Here is a 21,085-nt window from a genome sequence, read left to right as displayed (position 1 = left end):
TTTACCTTTATACTATTTATTGGGTTTAATATTTGTAACAATCATTTTTTCTACTGAAATAGCAGGTTGTGTTTACCTGTCAAACCCCAATATGAGAGATGTGTACAAAAGCAACAGACTGATATAAAAAGGTACGTGAAAAAATTAGCAAACCAAAGCATGATAAATGGACAAAGCACTATAAAATTACTGTGCTGGTTTACATAACTGTATCTTTAATGTATACTGTGCTAAATAGCCTATAGCCACGTTTTAAAGAGTTACAGGAACAATTGCCACACATTCAAAGAACAAGCATTCACTACAGCCTCCCGATTTGACTTGATGGGAGGGACAGGAGAATGAGTCACTCTGCCACCACTTTTCCTGCCTTGGATTTGTAGAGGATTTTTTTTTTTTTTGGTCTAATTTGTTTTCCTATCACTGCCCTACTAATGTACCTGCTTATAGGCCATGAAAATAAAATGCCATTCACCTTTTTTTGTAAAACTAAAATAATCACATGATACTTATTCTTTGGAGGATTTAATATGTGCTAAATGGAGGACTAGAGAGTTACCTTATAGGAGAATCACGGGGAACAGGGAAACTGCTTTTTGAAGACGATGTGGAAGGTCAGGATGGGTTCCAGGGCATTCAACCTGGAAGAGCTGAATAGCTTTACACTGAGAATTACTTTATGTGTTAAATCTTCTGGCCATCATTATCCATTGTTGGCTATTTTAACAATTTTATAGTTATTCTTAATTTTTCTCATATGAAACTGTAAATGGCTGTACTAGAAGCTGTCATTACTGTTCCAAAAAGTGAAGGGGATTTTCTCTACAAAAGGAAAGAAAATGGCACATTCACATGTAGGTAAGTAGCTTCTGGAAACATCTTCACTGCACAGAAATGGTTCTTAGCATGGGGCTCTCAAACTTTCTTAGAGTGCCATTTGTTTTAGTATCAGAGTTTTCAAATAGGTTTAAAAGCAATAGATGTCAATAGGAACTTTAAGGTGAGTTAAGAGAATTTTGTAATTATAAGTTGATTTTCTATGGCTAACTTCCCCTTCTAATTAGAACAAGGCATTGGGTGGGAGGTCCTCTGCTGGACTCAGGCTGGTGGGGTTGCTCTGGGCTGTGGCCCTGGAGAAGGTTGGCCTTTGGGCATCCCTTGGGTGGGCCTTGTAGGGACAGCCACACACTGCAGCAGTCACCACTTTGGCTGATCTAAAGTAGCAACGGAAATAGCAATTTGACTGTCAGAAACTGGAGATGCATTGGCCTGGGGTTTGACCTGGGAAAGGGGCTTGTGTCTGGGTGATAGGGAAAGGTAAACAGATGTATTGGCCACTGGCTTCCTGTGGGCAGCTGTGTTGAATCAGCCTGCTGCTGAGTCACAGGGAGTAACTGCAACTGCCTAGGGCTGGCTTCTAGCATGGGAGAGGAGGCGAAAAGGGGTCCTGCAGTGTCCCCCAGAAGCCTGTCATAGTGTGTGAAACTCCTAGCCTGAGAGCCCCACCTCTGGTCAGCACTAGTGTTGGGAGACTTCTGGGAGGGTTTGTGACTTTCAGCTGGGTAACTGGTGTCTGGCTGGGGCCGTCTTGAGCGCAGTGAGGAAGGATCTCCAGCCTGAGTGTGCTGTGGGCAGTGAGGAAGGATCTCTCAGCCTGAGTGATAACATATGGGAGCCCTGCATATAGCAGTTTTGAAATGAGTACACCTCACGGGGAAAGTCTGCAAGAGGTCAGGGTGCATGAGAAAGATCTGGCCCTGCTGCCCTGTCACTGCCTTGTACCCTTTCTGCTGCTGGGGGTCTCATTGGCTCAGAGTGCTTAGTAAACATCAGTGGCAAAGGGGCAGGAGGACGCTCAGCCCTGCCAGTCGGCCCAGCACCAGGCTCTTTTTAGCACCGTGGAGACCATAGGCTCCTAAGAACATTCTGACACAGTGTTAGCAGGGTTTTTTTGTTTTTTTTTTTTTGAGGATGCATTGATGTATTGATTTGCCAGGGAACAATGGCCTATAGTTAAGCCTGAGAATTCTCATAAAGTTAAGAAGGCATAAAAATGTCCCCCCCGAGACTCGTCAGGAGTATTTACTCTCCTACAGTTTAATTTGCTGCTTTTGTGGTTTCTGTGATGTCATCCCACATGTGTAAGCTGGAAAAATCCACCCTGGGAAGTGTAACCTCCTGTGTGTATTTCCACAATGGAGAATGTTAGGCTTCGTTTCCCCCGGTTGCTACACATCTGATTACATGTGTCAGGAAAACAAACTTAAAAAATTTCAGGAGACAAACCTTTCAGTGGAATTGCCTGGAACCTATGAAGTGAGGTCATAGAACCTACAAGTATAAGAAACTGTAGGAAGAAAAGTGGCCTCTGGGCTACTTTGTGTCTAGTCGCATTGACTTTCCAGGTGATGGCCTTATAAAACTCAAACCACCTCTATTATTCATGCCTATACAATATTTTAAAAAAACTAGATTGCCATTGAAATATATAAGTATTAATTTTTTTGTTGTTGTTTTGAGGATATAAAAAAGAGTACTCCACCCCCTGCCTCCCCCCACCACAAAACACCCTGGTTATTGGTTCGTTTCCTAAGTTACGTTATAATGGAATTTGCTGTTAAATATGCTTCACTTGATAAATATTGCATCTTGGAAGGATTAATACTGTCTGTATTGTAAGGGAATATTAGTTTAAATATGTTCTTATTCAGAAATAAAATGCATGGCTCTATAAAAACAAATTAGTACTGTAGAGATAAGAATGTGTCATCAGCCACGGCCCCTAAGTGGCCATTGATGACATGGCATAAGGTCACAGTTTTAACCTCCTTTAATATCAAACTCTTCCTGGCTCTCTGAAGTAGAAGCATAGGAATTACAGCTAAGAACAAAAAAACAAAAGAAAAACTCAATTCATATCCTCTTATAATAGGAGGAAGGGCTAACATGCCAGATCTAAGGATTTGGGCATCTAAAAGACAGTGCCCCATAATGCACCATAAAATTCTGTAAACCTTTTTAATAGTATATATATATATATATATGTTTGGCCTTAGTACAATTACCAAGTGTAGTATCAGTTACAGTAATTCTGTATGTATCTCAGCAGTATTATTTTCCAGCATGGCTTTACATTTTTAAGAACTTAACTATAGAATAAACAGATGCATGCTATAAGAGTTGGAATGTATTAGAGCTGGGTTCCCTTTTGTGTGTGTGTGTGTGTCACATGTTTACTTAGTTTATCCATAGTCATGAATACTATGTTGCCTAGATACAGTGGGGAACACCGGGAAAGTGAGATGCAGTTTTGTTTTCTGGAAGGCAAACCAAGATTCTTGGTACATATTTTTCTTTGTTTCAAGGCATAGGAAAACTGTTGACCCCCAAAAGAAGCCCTTCTCATAATACACTCAGAGTGAATTATGTAACTGTTGTCAATTGTCTTCTAATGTGAAAACCAGTCATACATGACCCCTCCAGAAGACACTTCTCACTCCAGAAGTGAGAGGTATCATGACATTTTACTTTATCTGAGTATTTTTGTATTTCTCATGCCATTAGTCATCTTAAAGACCTTGTGAAACATGGCTCCCTAGTCAGGCATTTGAAGAGTGAAAAGTTCAAGGGGATGCTGCCCAAGACAGCATCTCACACATATTTAGGAAGTTGATAGGCAGGTTGATTTCTTTATCGCGTTCTGTGATGCTCAACAGGTAGGTTACAAGTGTTTAAGAAATAGGTTCAGACTCTGTTAAAAGCATCTTTTAAAGATTCCTGCAGCCAAGGTGGAAGAAGAGGATGCCCCATAGAGAAAGCTCTTTGTCCAATATCTACGAATAATGATAGCAGACGTGAGCTATACCCATGAATATCACATTCCATTTGGTTGCAGTTTTTGCAAGCATAAAGAAAGAGTCTGCCTAATTTTCAATAAGTTGAACTTTGCAGTAAAAGGAGATTTTTTTATTGACAGACTTGATTGACTAGATCTGGTTAATGGTTCACATCTGAAAATAGTTGTGGTCCCATGGAAAGCCTCATCTGTCTGAATATATGATCGTTGTGTTACAGTTTGTGGTGATTTGCTTGGCTTCAAGCAGTACAGGGAGGTGGTGGTTTGCAGTGCCTGGGCAGTAGGTTTCTTGTAAGGACAGCCAGAAAAGGAAGTGCTTGGCATTTCTATCAAGCACAGCCTTGAGCCAAACATGCTCATGGCTGGTCAACTCAGGGTCAAGTTCCAGCCTGTCTAGTGTTCCAGTCTCTATCTTTGTGTGGCTACACCTTAAAATTCCTGTCTGCAACCCAGGTTCTCTCCAAAACTTCCTGGCCAGAAGCCAGATTTCTACCGGCTGTCCCAGAGCTGTCCCTGGGAGCTTGCCTGCCAGTTGTCAAGGGGCACAGGGCCTCCCTGAAAGCCAAACACAGCCTGGACCTGAAGCCCTTTGGCTCTGGCCTGAGATAGGGAATCTAGAAAATCAACTGAGGTTCCACTTGGGGTCTCTTGAGCTGCATCTGGTACCATAAGCACAGCTGGGGGTAGGTGGGGGACTGCTTTCCAATAAGGCCTTGATCAGAAAGCAAACACATCCTGTCCAGAATCCCATCAAGCAGGATATTTCAAGTTCACTAAAATACTAAAAGCACAACAAGCCTTCCGCCATGGAAAACTCAGTGATGGTAAAAATGCCTACCACAGCGCACTGCACTGTAATCAACATTCTGCATAAATTAATAATTTACAAGTACCTGAGCAAGTAGACAGAGCACCATAGCACAGCACAGCACTGACGGCAGTAGCTCAAAGTTCTTATAGTAATGATGTTTTAAACATTAAAAAAATCCTAAAAGTTGGTACAAAAAAACTCCAACTGGAGCTGAAAGATAGTGCAAACTTCTGTCTTCACTGTTGAAAAAAGGTGTTGGCTTCTCACTTAATGTAGGCGGTGTGGGTGGATCTGGGCACTTGGTGTGGATATTGTGGAGCAAGTCTGAATGAAGAGAGGAAAAGAAAGATCAGAGCCCTTGAGAAGTGATTCTGAGGATAGAGAGGTCTGGGGCTGGAGATGTATTCTGACAGGCTGAAGGGTTTTCTGTGTCAGATAGCACTGCCCCTCATAACGGCGGTGGGAGACCTCTCCAAAGCTGCACTTCCCACCCACAAGTCGGCTCTAGAACAGCACTGTCCCACAGAAAAAACGTGAGCTACACAAGAAATTTTTCTAGTAGCTACATGAAAAAAGTAAAGAGAGGTGAAATTAACTTTAGTAATACATTTAACTCAGTATACCTAGAGGATTATTTCAACAGGTCATCAATAGAAAAAAAATGATAGTTGACATTTTAGGGTACTAAGTCTTCAAAATACAGTAAGACTTTTACCAGGCACAACATGCCTAGCAGTCCCTGTATCCCGCAGCACAGCTCCAGAGAACAGGGAGCAAAGGTGGGCACCCAGTATCCCTCAAAAATGAAATGTGCAGGACAGGACCAAAATCAGCAACTGACAGAGGTAAGATCAGCCACGGCTTGAGGGCATTTCCGAAAAAGGGCTTCCCCTCATTGTGTTCATGTAGTGTTTCTTCCTCAAATAGAACAAGAACAATAACTTCAAGATCAACATGCAAACCACAATGAAATAATTAGGATGCTACGCAATTATTTTCTATTTATGCAGTCGGGAATTAAGCAATTGTCCTGACCCTTTGACCGCCTTTATCTCTGAGATTTATTAGGCAGCTCTTTCTTTCACAGGCCAAACATTCTTCCCAAGAGCTGTAATGAAATCACTCCAGTGTGTCTTCTCCTTCAGAGGTCCTGAACCCAGGGCCTGGCCAACACAGTACCTTTGGTTCTTTTGCGCTCATAAAGCAGGCTTCCTGCCAAGAGGGCATGTGTGTCAGAAGAGTACTTTGGCTTGGGTTTAACTCAGCTGTGTGTTGGTAAATGTTTAACAGTCCATGGGGTTGGGGGCAGGAAAGCCTGATTTGCAGTGTTTGCCGATTTCTATGGTGTAAGTACTCCCCCTGTGGCTGATTTCAAGCTACCACCTGATGTCACTAAACATGGAAGAGATGCAGGCAGCTACCATGACCTAGGTTTTCTGCCATACAGAAATAATGGTCAAGTGCAATCTCAAGAGCACAGATAATTACAGCAAAATGGAGATTAAAACATGGAGTGAGTTTTGAGCACTTATTACCTTTGTTTCTAATATAACTTATACATTTGTATAACTGAATCCTTACTATTGGCTAGGTTTAAATTCCTGGAAATTTGTTAGCGCTCACCAACCAGGGTGAGCTGGCTCCCCCACACCATGGGGTTAGCTTCCCAGCAGAGGTTGGGATTGAGGTCTCTGCCTTTCTAGTGGACCAAGCAGGAGAAGTTGTAAAAGGTGATTCCTTTTGCCCATTGTCCCTGTTTTCCCAGCATCCTGCTGCTGGGCAGCTGCTTTGCCTTACTCCCCATATGTCCCTTGCTCCAGCTGTGTGCCTCCAACCCATCTAATGTCTCAGGGCCTCAGGGACTGGGCAGAATCTGCTGAGAGTTGTGGAGGTGGGCGTTGAGATGGTTTGAATCTGTGTTCCTGCCCCAGTTTCATGTCAAATTGTAATCCCCAAAGTTGAAGGTGGGGCATGGTGGGAGGTGACTAGATCATGGAGGCAGATCCTTCCTGAATGGTTTAGCACCTCCCCCTTTTCTCTTTCTCCTGCTCCAGCCACGTGAAGTGCTTGCTTCCACTTCTGCCATGATTGTAAGTTTCCTGAGGCCTCCCCAGAAGCATATGCTGCTATGCTTCCTGTACAACCTATGGAACTGTGAGCCAATGGAAACTCTTTTATGAATTACCCAGTCTTAGGTATTTCTTCATAGCAATGTGAGACTAACACAGGTGTCCAGTCTTCATACTGTCGTGCTACTTGGTAGCTCTTCTTTTTCTTTGTGTCTTACAGGCTTGGCTTTCTCAGGTACTGTAGTTTTACGGCATCTTGATTTGCCCTCTTAGGTCCACTGTGGCTGTTGATAGGCACTGTGTGGTGATGCCTGTGATTATAAGCCTGTGGACTGCTTCCTTCCCGGTAATTGTCATGTCTATTTTATGGTATTCCCAGTTGTAGGGAGAGCAGGAAGCATGGCCTAGACAACTGCACCCCTGTCCTGGCTTGGATTAGCCATGGTTGGTCCTACAAGAGTTTGAGAGAGAGAGACAGATAGACGTGGCGTGTCACACGAACCTGAGGGGTGCCAGGCGGAGCTCGGTCTCCCGCTGTCCTGGGGTCCTGGCCAAGGCATGGGTGAGCCGAGTTGTTCTAGCCAGAGGATCTGCAGGCAGAGGCTTCTGAGGGGGGTTTGGCTTACAGGTCCCCTGCAACAAACATAGCGTTAGGCAGAGTCACTTTCCAGGAGCCAGCAGAAGCCCCTGAGAAGCAGGCCCTGCCACTTGGCACAGGCCCTGATTCCTGAATATCATCCTCTCACCATACAAGATGGGTGGAGGCTGAGCTCTATTAACCTTCTTGTCAAAATTTTCTCTAACATTTAAGACTTATCCATGGATCACAGTTATAAACACTCGACTATGGGGCTTCTGGGCTGTCCCTGGGCCCTGGGGTAGAGTTGATGTTGGGGTTTCTCTGCCAATGTCACCCTGAGAACACACACTTTCCTGTGCTCTCTAATCACTCTAAAATGAGAAGTTGGTGAAAATCTTTTCAACATCACATTCATTTCTTCAGTTTTGTCAATATCACATAGCAGGACTCGCTCATCTGTGGGTGGATTAGATGGTGAGGATGGTCGTGCTCAGTCGGCCATGTGCAGGCACTATTCCACATGTTGCTCCAGATGGCTCTGTGAAATGCACCGAAGTTCCTCCACTAAATACTTTCTCATAAGCTCAAAGAATTGATGCAGTGGTCTGAGGGGCAAGTCAAGTTTTGTAAACACACTAAGGGGCAGGGCTGTGTTGACCAGAAGCCAGTGAGGGAGTTGGCCAGGGAAGGTGGGGTTATTCCATGCTGGGTTTTAGCCAAAAATGATGCTTTGGGACTTGTGCAAGTCACTTGACCTCTTTCTCTGGAAAATGTGGGGAAAAAGACCTATCTCAGCATTGTTATGAGGATTAAAGAAAATAATGCATAGAAAGTTCCCAGCACACACTTAATAGTTATTAATATCAGCATTCCTTCATGCCACAATTTAAAAATGTTTAATAGAAATAGAAAAACGGCAGGGCGTGGTGGCTCACGCCTGTAATTCCAGCACTTTGGGAGGCCGAGGCGGGCGGATCACCTGAGGTCAGGAGTTTGAGACCAGGCTGGCCAACATGGTGAAACCCCGTCTCCACTAAAAATACCAAAAAAAATTAGCCTGGCATGTGCCTGTAATCCCAGCTACTCGGGAGGCTGAGGCAGGAGAATCACTTGAACCTGGGAGGCAGAGGTTGCAGTGAGCTGAGATTGAGCCACGGCACTCCAGCCTGGGTGATAGAGCAAGACTTTGTCTCAAAAAAAAAAAAAAAAATGTAAGAACACATGCCGCTTTTTTTCGTGGGGCCCCTCCTGTGGATACACATGAGAGAGGCGTTCATTGGAGCTGTGTGCAGAAGTCAGTGTTGGACACATCTCTGCTCTTGGCCCCAGGTGAATGTGGGTGCCATGTCTTGTCCTTGAAGCCTGGAAATTTGTCTTCATGAATGCATAGAACGTCTGTCAGAAATGGTGCTAGAACCTCCAAGGAGACAGAACACCCCTAATAATCAAATGCTCCAATCCACCATCATAGGACCCAGTATTCCTTATATCTAGCAACACTCAACAATGATTTCAAACACTTGAATTTCTCTCACAGTGCCAATCACATGAAATGACATTCAGCAGTTGGGGCTCAGCTGAAAGAATGCAACAATATAATCACCATTTAACATATCTTTGTAAAGCAAAGGAAGCTACCACAGAAGTCTGTAAACCATAGGTGTGTGGAAGATGAGTTGGAACAATGGACACTTTGGGCTAGGAAAAAGTCCCAGAACAAGGGACAGACTTAGAAGTGACATTTCTACATTAGTTTTCATTAAAGGAAACATCAACTAGAAAAAAATCCCCTAGCTAGGAATAAAGGCCGTATAATGTGCCCAAGAGCATGGTTTGTTTATATATTCAACCAGCTCCACATACACACACACTGTCCTCACTGGTAGAGAGGGGATGGTCATAGTCCCTTCCTCCCGGGTGGATGTGAAGGTTAAATGAGATATTGCTCCTAGCACAGGGCCTGGCATGCACTAACCCATGAGTGTTAGCTACTGCTGGATTACAGTTATTAATGGCGTGAATTTACCACCAAAAAGCACTGTAACCCTACTAACAAACTTTGGATAATTAAGATAACAAATCAAGCTCCCTTTCCTATAGCTAACAGAAAACCATGAGCAAGACATTAGTGTGTCATGTAAAAATGGATGTATGCACTCATCAAATTGAAATAATTAAGCAATACTAGTTCTGCTAAGTATGACTAAGCTGTCTTGACAATAAAGATAACGTCAGGTTTTTATTGCAATGCTGGAGGAAAAAGGTATCTATCACAATATATTTGAATTGATCATGGAAACATAGGAGATAATTAGGTGAGCCATTCATTCTAGTTTGCCTGGGACATTCGCAATTTGTTTATCATCCTGTTTATTAATCACAGGCACGTCTCCTATGTTAGAAGATAAATTATATGGTCACCATAGTGAAGAAAACCCAAATGGCTGAGATGCTGATTGAAGGGTCTGTCCTCCAACCTGGGGATCAGTGCAGGCACCATCTGCTTCCTCTAGCCATGGCCAGGACATGGTTTGGATGGAAGCATGAGACAGGTTGCAAGCAAAGATGTTGCCTAGGTAAGATGCTGGCTTCCTGCCAGGGCTTAACTGGGACAGAATGGCCATGGAACAGTGGGGTTAGTCCAAGAAGATGTGCCTTCGTGTCTTAGACATTAGGCATGGAGGTGTGGAACCTATGATGCAAGAAGCACCAGCTGCACATTTTGACCTTGGAGGAAGGGACGACATTGCCATGCTCTCTTTTAGGTGTTGCTTTTCATTCTGCCTTTGCAAAACCTGAACCTGAACCTGTCGCAGAGAAGTTGTGTGATCACCAAGCATCATCTGAAGGGAGCTGAGAAATGACTCTAGGCAGATTGCTCACACATGATAAACATTTCTTTAAATCTATTTTCAAACAAGGAAATGAAGAATTCAAACCTCATTCTTATGCCCTCTTAACTTCTTCCAGATATTGAAGAAAAATCCAGGTATGCTATTAAATAGGGCTGTTCCATTCTTCTATTTTCTGCTCATGTTCTGGTAATAGCCACATATTTCAAATTTTTTAGAGGTTTCAAAACAATTTTAAATCCAAATATAACCACTTTGCCTTGACCAGCATCATGAAGAAGTCTCAGCTGTTATCAACTTCACATGGTAAGCGAGAGTAAACATGCCCTGCTTATCCAGAGAAATCTCTGCAGGCAGAGAAATCTCTGCAGGAAGACTGGAATTCATCACAGGAAAATGCCAGAGATGCCCCAGAGATCCCTGGTGAGTTCATGCAGGGCTGGGGCAGCATCAACATGTTTCACTGTACAAATTCGGTCTACCTCTAGCTAAAAAGAGTTGTGGGAATTATGGCTATAGATCAGAATATAAATGTTGCAAACCCTAATGTAGGTGGTATGGAACTTGCCAAAGTTGATAGGCGGGCCTTCCATTTCCAGTAACATGGCAGGCTCTGTTGTTGTGCTGTACCCCTTCTCTGATAACCACCAAGAGTTACAAGGCAGTAAATGTTTAAATCTAAGTGAAAGCAGCAGCATGGAGAGGGAATAGTAACTGAAGATGGAGGCATCTGGCAAGTTAGGGAAACCTAAATGTGGGTTTTGATACTTTCACAGTGAGGAATACAACGAGGTCAAGACACATGGGCAGAAACCAAATGTCCAAGTTTAATGAGAGAGAATTCTCTTCCCGACTCCTCTCCGTTCAAGTTGGGCTCTACAGACGAGACCGCAGGTTAAGAATCTTCTAGAAGTAAATGCATACTATAATCTATCCCCAGGTTACTATAAGGAGCATTCTTCTGGTACTTGACAGACCAAGGGAGGAAAATAAACCTGTCCCACAAATTTTCCTTGAGGACTTGAAGCTGAAATCACATCACCTGAGTAGTTCAGTAAGCTCCAAGCCATTTGAAGTGGTCTCAAACTGGTACTGCCCCCAGGCACCTGGCAGAGGCAAAATAACCCTTTATGGAAGACTACACCTGCATCCTAGGCCTCGAAGAACTATAATTTAAAAAAATGAACTCATGGGAAAAAAGGCATACAAGGAAACAAGGCACCAGGAGTGAGAAGTGATAGAAACTTCAGCAGTAACATATCCAAAGACTTCAGATTTTGGGATTATTGGAAAAAGTTTTCTTACTATGTTTAAAGAAGTGCAAGACAAGCTAGCACAGTTGAATTAGAACCAAAGAGAACTTCTAGAAGCAAAAAACGTACAACATAGATGAGTGCAAATTGCATGAAGTACAGTTTGATACCATTATGTAAAGTTTAAAACACAAAACTATATTCATGGATACATATTTATACAAAAATATTCAAAATATTCTATTAAATCAAACTTACAACAGTGATTGTATCTGGAGGGAGGCTAATGTAGTGACTTTAATGTTTTTTAAAAAAGTGATAGAGTATGCATATTTCTGAAATTTAGGCATATACATCTAGAAAGATGTGAAACAATGGTTATTTCTATGTAGAATAAATGAGTAAATTTTAGTTTGTTTTTACTTTTCTATATTTTAAATATTTTAAAAACAAAAAATAAGTTCAATCTTTGGGCCAAGGAGGAAAACAGAAGAGAACATGTAGACTATTTAAAAAATACAAAATACAACTTGGACAGTGAGCAAGGTAAAGCAATGTTTAAAGGAAAGTTCCTAATATTTTCAGGTAACTATCACAAGGTCCCAAAAGGCAAGTACTATTATTTCACATTTGTAGAGGGGAGATTAAAGTCATGTTTCCAAGATCTAATAGTAGCAAGAGGAAGATCATATAAGACCTTGAGCTGGTTGAAGGTAGAGGAGAACGAGAAACCAGACAAATCTAATAAAACATAGGCCAATGCCAATCAATCAAGGACAAAATAAATGGTATTAAGGATTACTAGGTAGTCATCTAGAAAAAAATAAAATTTGATTATACACTAAGTGGGATTGATTAGTGAAACAAATAGACACACGGAGAACAACAACAAAAACAACCAGGGTGAGGCGATGGCCTACCTGGGAGTGACACACAGCCAAGGGAACCCCCACCATGGGAAGTGGTACAAGAAAAACAGGCTACTGGGGTCTGGAGCAGACCCCCAGCAAATTGCAGTAGCCTTACAGAAGAGTGGCCAAACTGTTAAACAGAAAACAACTACCTCATCCAAAGGTCAGCAGCATCAAAGATCAAAGGTAGCTAAGCCCACAAAGATGAGAAAGAATCAACACAAACTCAAAAAGCCAGAGTGCCACTTTTTCTCCAAATCATGGCAACAACCTCTCCAGCAAGTGCTCAGAACTAGGCTGGGGCTGAGATGGCTGAAATGACAGAGTAGGCTTGAGAAGGTGGGTAATAAAGAACTTTGCTGAGCTGAAGGAGCATGTGGTAACCTAATTCAAAGAAGCTAGGAATCATGATAATACAGGAGCTGACAGCCAAAATAGCCAGTTTAGAGAGGAACATAACTGGCCTGTTAAAGCTAAAAAACACTACACGAACTTCACAATCAAGTATTAACAGCAAAACAGACGAAGCAGAGGAAAGAATCCCAGAGCTTGAAGACTCTCCTTCTGAAATAAGATGGGCAGACAAAAGAGAAAAAAGAATGAAAAGGAATGAACAGAAGGTCTGAGAAATATGGTATTATGTAAAGAGACCAAATCTACAAGTGATTGGAGTACCCGAAGAGACAGGCAGAACAGAGACCCCCCAGCAAATTGCAGCAGCCTTACGGAAGAGTGGCCAGATTGTTAAACAGAAAACAACCCACAAAAATCCAAAGGTCAGCAACCTCGAAGATCAGAGGTAGATAAGCCCACAAAGATGGAAAACATACTTCAGGATATAATCCAGGAGAACTTCCCCTACCTGGCAAGACAGGCTAACATTCAAATTCAGGAAATCCAGAGAACCCTGATCAGATACTCCATGAGAAGACCAACCCCAGGACACATAATCAGATTTTCCAAGGTCAAAATGAAAGAAAAAATGTTAAGGGCAGCCAGAGAAAAAAACCAGGTCCCCTACAAAGGAAAGCCTATCAGACCTCCCAGTGGAAACCCTACAAGCTAGAAGAGATTGGGGACCAATGTTCAACATTCTTCAAGATTTTCCAACCTGGAATTTCATATCTGGCCCAATATCATCTGGATAATGAAGAAAGACCCATTGGTGAGCTGTCTTCAAGAAACCCATCTCATGTGCCAAGATACACATAGGATCAAAATAAAGGGATGGAGGCAAGTTTACCAGGCAAATGGCAAACAAAGCAGGGGTTGCAATCTTGGTTTAAAGAAGTCTGTTTTGTCAGAAACAAAGATCAAAAAAAAAAAAAATTGCATAATGGTAAAGAGTTCAATAGGAAGAGCTAACCATCCTAAATATATGTGCATCTAATACCACCCAGATTCATAGAGCAAATTCTTAGAGACCTGCAAAGAGACTTAGACTCTCACACAATAATAGTAAGAGACTTTAACACCCCCTGACAATATTAGACAGCAAATCAACAAAGACATTAGGACTTGAACTCAGCTCTGGAGCAAATGGATCGGTTACACGTCTCTAGAACTGTCCACCCAAAACCAACAATCTACGTTCTTCTCATTACTACACAGCACTTACTCTAAAACTGATCACATAATCAGAAGTAAAACACTCCTCAGCTAATGCAAAAAAACTGAAATAATTGTTAAACAGTGTAATCAAATTAGAGCTTAAGATTAAGAAATCTACTAAAACCACACAACTCCATGGAACCTGAACAACCTGCTCCTGAATGACTCTTGGGTAAATAATGAAATTAAGGCAGAAATCAAAAAGTTCTTTGAAACTAATGAGAACAAAGAGACTACATACCAGAATCTCTGGGATGCAGCTAAAGCAGTGTTAAGAGGGAAAGCTATAGCACTAAATGACCACATCAAAAATGTAGAAAGATCAAGTTAACAACCTAACATCATAATCAAAGAACTAGGGAAACAAAGAGCAAACAAACCCCAAAGCTAGCAGAAGACAAGAAATAACCAAGATCAGAGTGGAACTGAAGGAGATAGAGACATGAAAAACCCTTCTAGAAATCAATGAATCTAGGAACTAGTGTTTTGAAAAAAAAATTACTAAAATAGACCATCAGCTAGACTAAGAATCAAATAGACACAATCAGAAATGTTAAGGGGGATATCACTGTCGATCCCACAGAAATACAACTATCAGATAATACTATAAACACCTCTATGCACATAAACTAGAAAATCTAGAGCAAATACACCCTCTGAAACAGAACCAGGAAGAAACCAAATCCCCGAATAGCCAACAATGAGTTCTGAAATTGAGGCTGTAATAAATAGCCTACCAACCAAACAAAACCCAGGACCAGACAGATTTACAGCTGAACGCTACAAGATATACAGAATGGAGCTGGTACCATTTCTGCTGAAACTATTCCAAAAAAATTGGAAAGAAGGGACTACTCTCTAATTCTATGAGGCCAGCAGCATCCTGATCCCAACATCTGGCAGAGATACAACAAAAGAAGAAAACCTCAGGCCAATATCCTTGATGAACATTGATGCAAAAATCCTTAACAAAATACTGGCAAACAATCTGGCAGCACATCCAAAAGCTTATCCACCACAATCAAGTAGGCTTCATCCTGGGATACAAGGTTGGTTCAGTATATGCAAATCAATAAATGTGATTTATCACATAAACAGAACTAGAGACAAAAGCCATATGATTATCTCAATAGATGTAGAAAAGGCCTTCAATAAAATTCACCCCATAATGTAAAAAAAAAAAAAAAAAACTCCCAATAAACTAGTTATTGAAGGAACATACCTCAAAATAATAAAAGCCATCTATGACAAACCCACGCCAATATCATACTGAATGAGTAAAAACTGGAAGCTTTCCCCCTTGAAAACTGGCATAAGACAAGATGCCCTCTCTCACCACTCCTAGCCAACATAGTATTGGAAGTTCTGGGATAGGCAATCTGGCAAGAGAAGGCATATTCAAATAGGAAGAGAGGAAGTCAAACTATCTTTGCAGATGACATGATCCTATATCTTGAAAACCCCATTGTCTCAGCCCAAAAGCTTCTTAAGCAACTTCAGCAAAGTCTCAGTATATAAAATCAATGTGCAAAAATTGCTAGCATTCCTATACACCAACAGGCAAGCCAACAGTCAAATCATGAATGAGTTCCCATTCAGAATTGCCACAAAAAGAGTAAAATACCTAGGAATGCAGCTAACAAGGGAAGTGAAGGACCTCTTCAAGGAGAACTACACCACTGCTCAAAGAAATCAGGGGACATAAACAAATGGAAAAACATTCCATGCTTATGAATAGAAAGAAGCAATATGAAAATGGCCACACTGCCCAAATAGATTCAATGCTATTCCCATCAAACTACTACTGACATTCTTCACCAAATTAGAAAAAACTAAAAATTCATATGGAATCCCAAAAGAGCCCAAATAGCCAAGACAATCCTAAGCAAAAAAACAAAGCTGAAGACATCATGTTACCTGACTTCAAACTATACTACAAAGCTATGGTAACCAAAATGGCATAGTACTGATACAGACACATAGACCAGTGTAACAAAATAGAGAACCCAGAAATAAGACTGCATACCTACAACCATCTGATCTCCAACAAACCTGACAAAAAGCAATGGGGAAAGGATTCCCTATTTAATAAATAGTGGTGGAAGAACTGGCTAGCGATATGCAGAAAATTGAAGCTGGACCCCTTCCTTACACCATATACAAAAATCAAATCAAGATTGATTAAAGACTTACATATAAAACCCAAAACTATAAAAACCCCAGGAGAAAATCTAGGCAATACCATTCAGGACATAGGCATGCAAAAAGATTTCATGATGACATCAAGAGCAAAAATTGACAAATGGGATCTAATTAAAGAGCGTCTGTATAGCAAAAGAAACATCAGAATGAACAACCTACAGAATGGGAGAAAATTTTTCAATCCATCTGACAAAAGTCTAATAACTAACATCCATAAGGAACTTAAATTTACAAGAAAACAGGCCCAGTAAAAAGTGGGCAAAAGACATGAACAGACACTTCTCAAAAGAAGACATTCACAGAGCCAACAAACATGAAAAAAAGCTCAACATCACTGATTAGAGAAATGCAAATCAAAACCACAATGACCTACCATCTCATGCCAGTCAGAAAGATGCTGGTAAGGTTGCAGAGCAAAAGGAATGCTTTTACACTGTTGGTGGGAGTGTAAATTAGTTCAACCACTGTGGAAGACAGTGTAATGATTCCTCAAAGACCTAGCAGCAGAGATGCCATTTGACCCAGGAATCCCATTATTGGGTATATACCCAAAGGAGTAGAAATCATTCTATTATACATGCATGCATATATTCATTGCAGCACTATTCACAATAGCAAAGACATGGAATCAACCTAAATGCCCATCAATGATACACTGGGTAAGAACATGTGGTACATATATACCATGGAATACTATGCAGCCATAAAAAGGAATGGGATCATGTCCTTTGCAGGGACATGGATGGAGCTGGAGGCCATTATCCTCAGCAAACTAACGCAGGAACAGAAAACCAAAAACCCCATGTTCTCACTTATAAGTGGGAGCTAAATGATGAGAACACATGGACACAATCAGGTAGCGGGAGGAGAAGTACATCAGAAAGAATAGCTAATGGATGCCCAGCTTAATATCTAGGTGATGAGATGATCTGTGCAGCAAACCACCATGGCACATGTTTACCTATGTAACAACCTTGCACATCCACCCTGTTGGGGGAATCAGCCCCCAATATTTCAACGTAGGTGCTTTTCTATTTTCCCTAAGTGTTGGCTGGTCTGAGAAATAAAGGGAAAGAGTACAAAAGAGAGAAATTTTAAAGTTGGGTGTCCGGGGAGACATCACATGTCGGCAGGTTCCATCATGCCCCCTGAGCCACAGAACCAGCAAGTTTTTATTAGCAATTTTAAAAGGGGAGGGAGTGTACGAATAGCATGTGGGTCACAGAGATCATATGCTTCATAGTGCAATAAAAGATCACAAGGCAGAAGGTCAGGGTGAGATCACGAGGTCAGGGTGAAACTAGAATTACTAATAAAGTTCCATGTCCTGCTGTGCACACATTGCCGTCGATAAACATCTTATCAGGGTTCAAGAGCAGAGAACTGGTCTGACTAGAATTTGCCAGGCTGGAATTTTCTAATCCTAGCAAGCCTGGGGGCACTGCAGGAGGCCAGGGCATGTTTCATCCCTTATCTACAACTGCATAAGGCAGACACCCCCAGAGCAGCCATTTTAGAGTCCTCTGACACCCCCAGAATGCATTCTTTTCCCAGGGCTGTTAATTATTCATATTCCTTACTGGGGAAAGAATTCAGTGATATTTCTCTTACCCGTTTTTGGCAATAAGAGAAATGTGGCTCTGTCCTACCTGGCTCCCAGGCAGTCAGACCTAATGGTTATCTGCCTTGTTCCCTGAACATTGCTGTTATCCTGTTCTTTTTTCAAGGTGCCCAGGTTTCATATTGTTCAAACACATATGCTTTACAATTTCTGCACTTAATGCAATCATCACAGGGTCCTGAGGCGACATACATCCTCAGCTTATGATGATGGGATTAAGAGATTAAAGACAGGCATTGGAAATGATAAGAGTATTGATTGGGGAAGTGATAAATGTCCATGAAATTGTCACAATTTATGTTCAGAGACTGCAGTAAAGACAGGCGTGAGAAATTATATAAAAGTATTAATTTGGAGAACTAACAAATGTCCATGAAATCTTCACAATCTATGTTGTTCTGTCACGGCTTCAGCAGGTCCCTCCATTCGGGGTCCCTGACTTCCCACAACAGTACCCCCCAATCTTAAATTTTAAAAATGGCAAAGATGAAAAGGCAGTTCTTGAAAAAGAAAACAATCTTAAACATGTGAAAAGGTATTTCATCTCACTATGAAGTATTTCCTATGAAGAAAAACATGGAGACCATTGTTTTTAACCTATCGATTGGCAAAGAGATGGAAAACCTCTGAACACACTGTGTTGGTGAGAAGCTGGAGAACAGAATAGCTGGAACAACTCCTTTAGAGGCAGCTTCACCCAATCTATCAAATTTCTAAATGCATATGGCCTTTGCACAGCAATTGTGCTTTTGGGAATTTATCCATCTTGGGCAAGATTATGCCTGTGTGACATAGCAAATGACTGAAAACAACCCATCTGGGAATCTGTAAGGGACAGGTGAAAGAAGTCATGGTATAGCTTCGCAAATACAATGCAGCCAGTGAAAAGAATGAGGCAGATGTATAAAACTAATAAGGATTAACCAAAGTAGAAGTAAGTATATAATGTGTTGTCATTTGAATTCAAAACAAGGATGTAAGATGAGTGATAGCAAGTTGACGGTTGCTGAAGTTGAGTGATGGGTAGATAGGGTTTCACTGTACTCTTCTCTCTAATTTTGAGTGTTTGAAAATTTCCATAATCTCTCCCTGCAGAGAGGTGGGTGGGGGGAAGAACTGAGACACTTCATTGTATCCTAAATTGCATTTTATAAAAGCCTAGTAACAGTGATGATTGCTTCTGGGAAGGGAGACTGGTGACAGGTGTGAGGGAGACTGTTTTCTGAATGACCCTTGTACTGTTGAGATTTTTAATTATAGGCCTATATTACCTATTAACAAATGTAAAGGCTAAAATATCAGGCATCTGCTTTTTATGTAATTTGCATGTTTACAGTGACAGAAATAAGTGGGAAACAAATACCCCTTTGAATACTGTAATCACGTGAACAACTTCCCTTGAAAACGTATTCTGAGAAGTTCTTTCTCTTCAGAAAGAGATCGTGCTTCCGTGGATAACTGATACCCTTAAAGATATTTGATGGTTGTGTCTGATGAATAATTAGTATATTATATGATGCCAAAGAAAGTTCAGTTAAAGTTTCTGGAAGTATTGGGTAGGTGGCAGGGAGAGTCCAAGACCTTGGTAGCTGTGTTTTAGATTTACACGGGGAATGGACTCATTTTCATTAATCTAAAACTAACTGAATGTGATGGCTCTACAGAGAATGACATTGTGACAACTGATTTTTTACTATTTTAAGTCCACATCAATTCAGCATATTTCCTACATATCTATTGTGTTCAAGAGGCTGGACTTAGGTGTGCCTGAGATCAGTCTGTGTCTTCAGAAGTAGGGCAGAACTGGCATACTGGTAACTCCAGGCTATGGCAGCAGGTGATCGGGGTCCTGGAGGGAAGACTGTGGAGAGGTCTTAGGGGAGGGTGAGATCTGGAACACAGGGAAAGGGCATGGAAGGACACTCACCAGCACCATTCTCAGTTATTAGCCTGTGCTTTGTGTGTAGCAACAGAAGCTCTCATAAAACTCAGTTTTCTTGTATTTCATCTTACTTCTTTAGGAGAACGTATTGATGAATGGGTTTTCTTTTCTCATTACAAATTGGCATTTCTGATGAGCAAGGACCTAATCCCCAGATTTCTAGACTCTGCAAGTGCAGGTTTCAATATCAGACACCCACACAGGTCACAAGGGCACATGCCCTTATCCATTTGGAGCCAAATTCATTTTGTTGAACAGTTTGAAGGTTTGGACTCAACCTCTGAGTGAACTGCCCAGCAACTGATTGATCTACAATCATGGTTTAAATTAATTGGCTTTGCTCACATCTGCATCCTGACCAAGTATTTGTGGAGGAGTAGCTGCTGTTTACCAGTAACAGCCCCAGCTCATCATCAGCTTTTATATGGGTTTGAGGAGGACAACGAATTTGGACCTCCTTGAAATAGCTGCCACCCTCTTCCTATGGCAACTTAAGCAAAGGTAGCCTTTTCTTAGAAGAGACTGTGCCAGACTGGTGAGTCTTGTGTTATAAAATATTATATGTTGCATATAATACAGACAGATAAGTTGTTGACTAGGAGAAATATTGTGTCTTGACAGCAACACTGAACTGAAGATCTCTATCTCTGCAGAAAATGCATAGAGCCTTCTTTAAGATGCAGTGAACAGCTAGATGAATACACTGAATTATTTTTCCTCTAATACAGCTGATGGGATGAAAAGAAAAGAAGTTTGTTTCCTTGATCAAGACTGGGGAGTCAGGATGAGAAGCTTGAATTCCAAGGGTCCTTTTACCATGGAGAAAGTGGTACATTGCAAAGGTATGTTTGTGGACAAGAGAGTACATTCATTCAGCTGTCCTTCATTGAAAAAAGTCAAGCAGAACATTTATAGAAGATGAAATAGTTTCTATAAAGACCTAGCTTACAATTTAAATGTGAGGTGGACCAAGATGGTGTTTGTGATAGTGTTTTCTTCTGGAATGCTTAGATGGTACATTTGGACAAATGAAGCAGGATTAGTTGTGTAGCTATGTGTTTGTCACGTTGTCCTGGGCAGGGCATAAGGAACTCCAAAGTACAAAATGTCAGTGGATTCAATTTGTGCTGCCAAACAAGAGTCACCTCCAAATATTCTCCACACCTGCATGGAATTAATTCCTGTTCCCTATGTGTGATGGGAGAGAAATCACACACTTAATCTATATCATATGTCTCGGAAAAGTTCCAGACAGACACCAGCCTGGAGTGAGAAATGTGGAGTTTTCAGTGATTGATGTTTAAAGGGTAACATTTCCTTAGTTTCATAAAACAGAATGAAGGACTTTTTCAGGCCTGCTTTAAAGGAAATCTTGGA

General features: G+C 41.4%; 1 protein-coding gene across 1 annotated transcript in view; it reads right to left on the bottom strand.

The window, feature by feature from the left end:
• Positions 1-21,085, bottom strand: part of ADAM12 (ADAM metallopeptidase domain 12) — a 321,053-nt gene continuing 299,968 nt past the window's right edge. The window contains exons 23-24 of the mRNA XM_017858613.1: positions 7,239-7,369; positions 1-4,991 (exon numbers count right to left, since the gene is read on the bottom strand). Of these exons, the coding sequence (XP_017714102.1) occupies positions 4,931-4,991; positions 7,239-7,369 (192 nt within the window). The 3' untranslated portion in view covers positions 1-4,930. The remainder of the gene's footprint in view (positions 4,992-7,238; positions 7,370-21,085) is intronic.

Source organism: Rhinopithecus bieti, unplaced genomic scaffold, assembly GCF_001698545.2.
Source record: "Rhinopithecus bieti isolate Rb0 unplaced genomic scaffold, ASM169854v2 scaffold_42745, whole genome shotgun sequence".
In the NCBI taxonomy this organism is placed as follows: Eukaryota; Metazoa; Chordata; class Mammalia; order Primates; family Cercopithecidae; genus Rhinopithecus; species Rhinopithecus bieti.
This window is presented reverse-complemented; position numbering and strand designations above follow the sequence as displayed.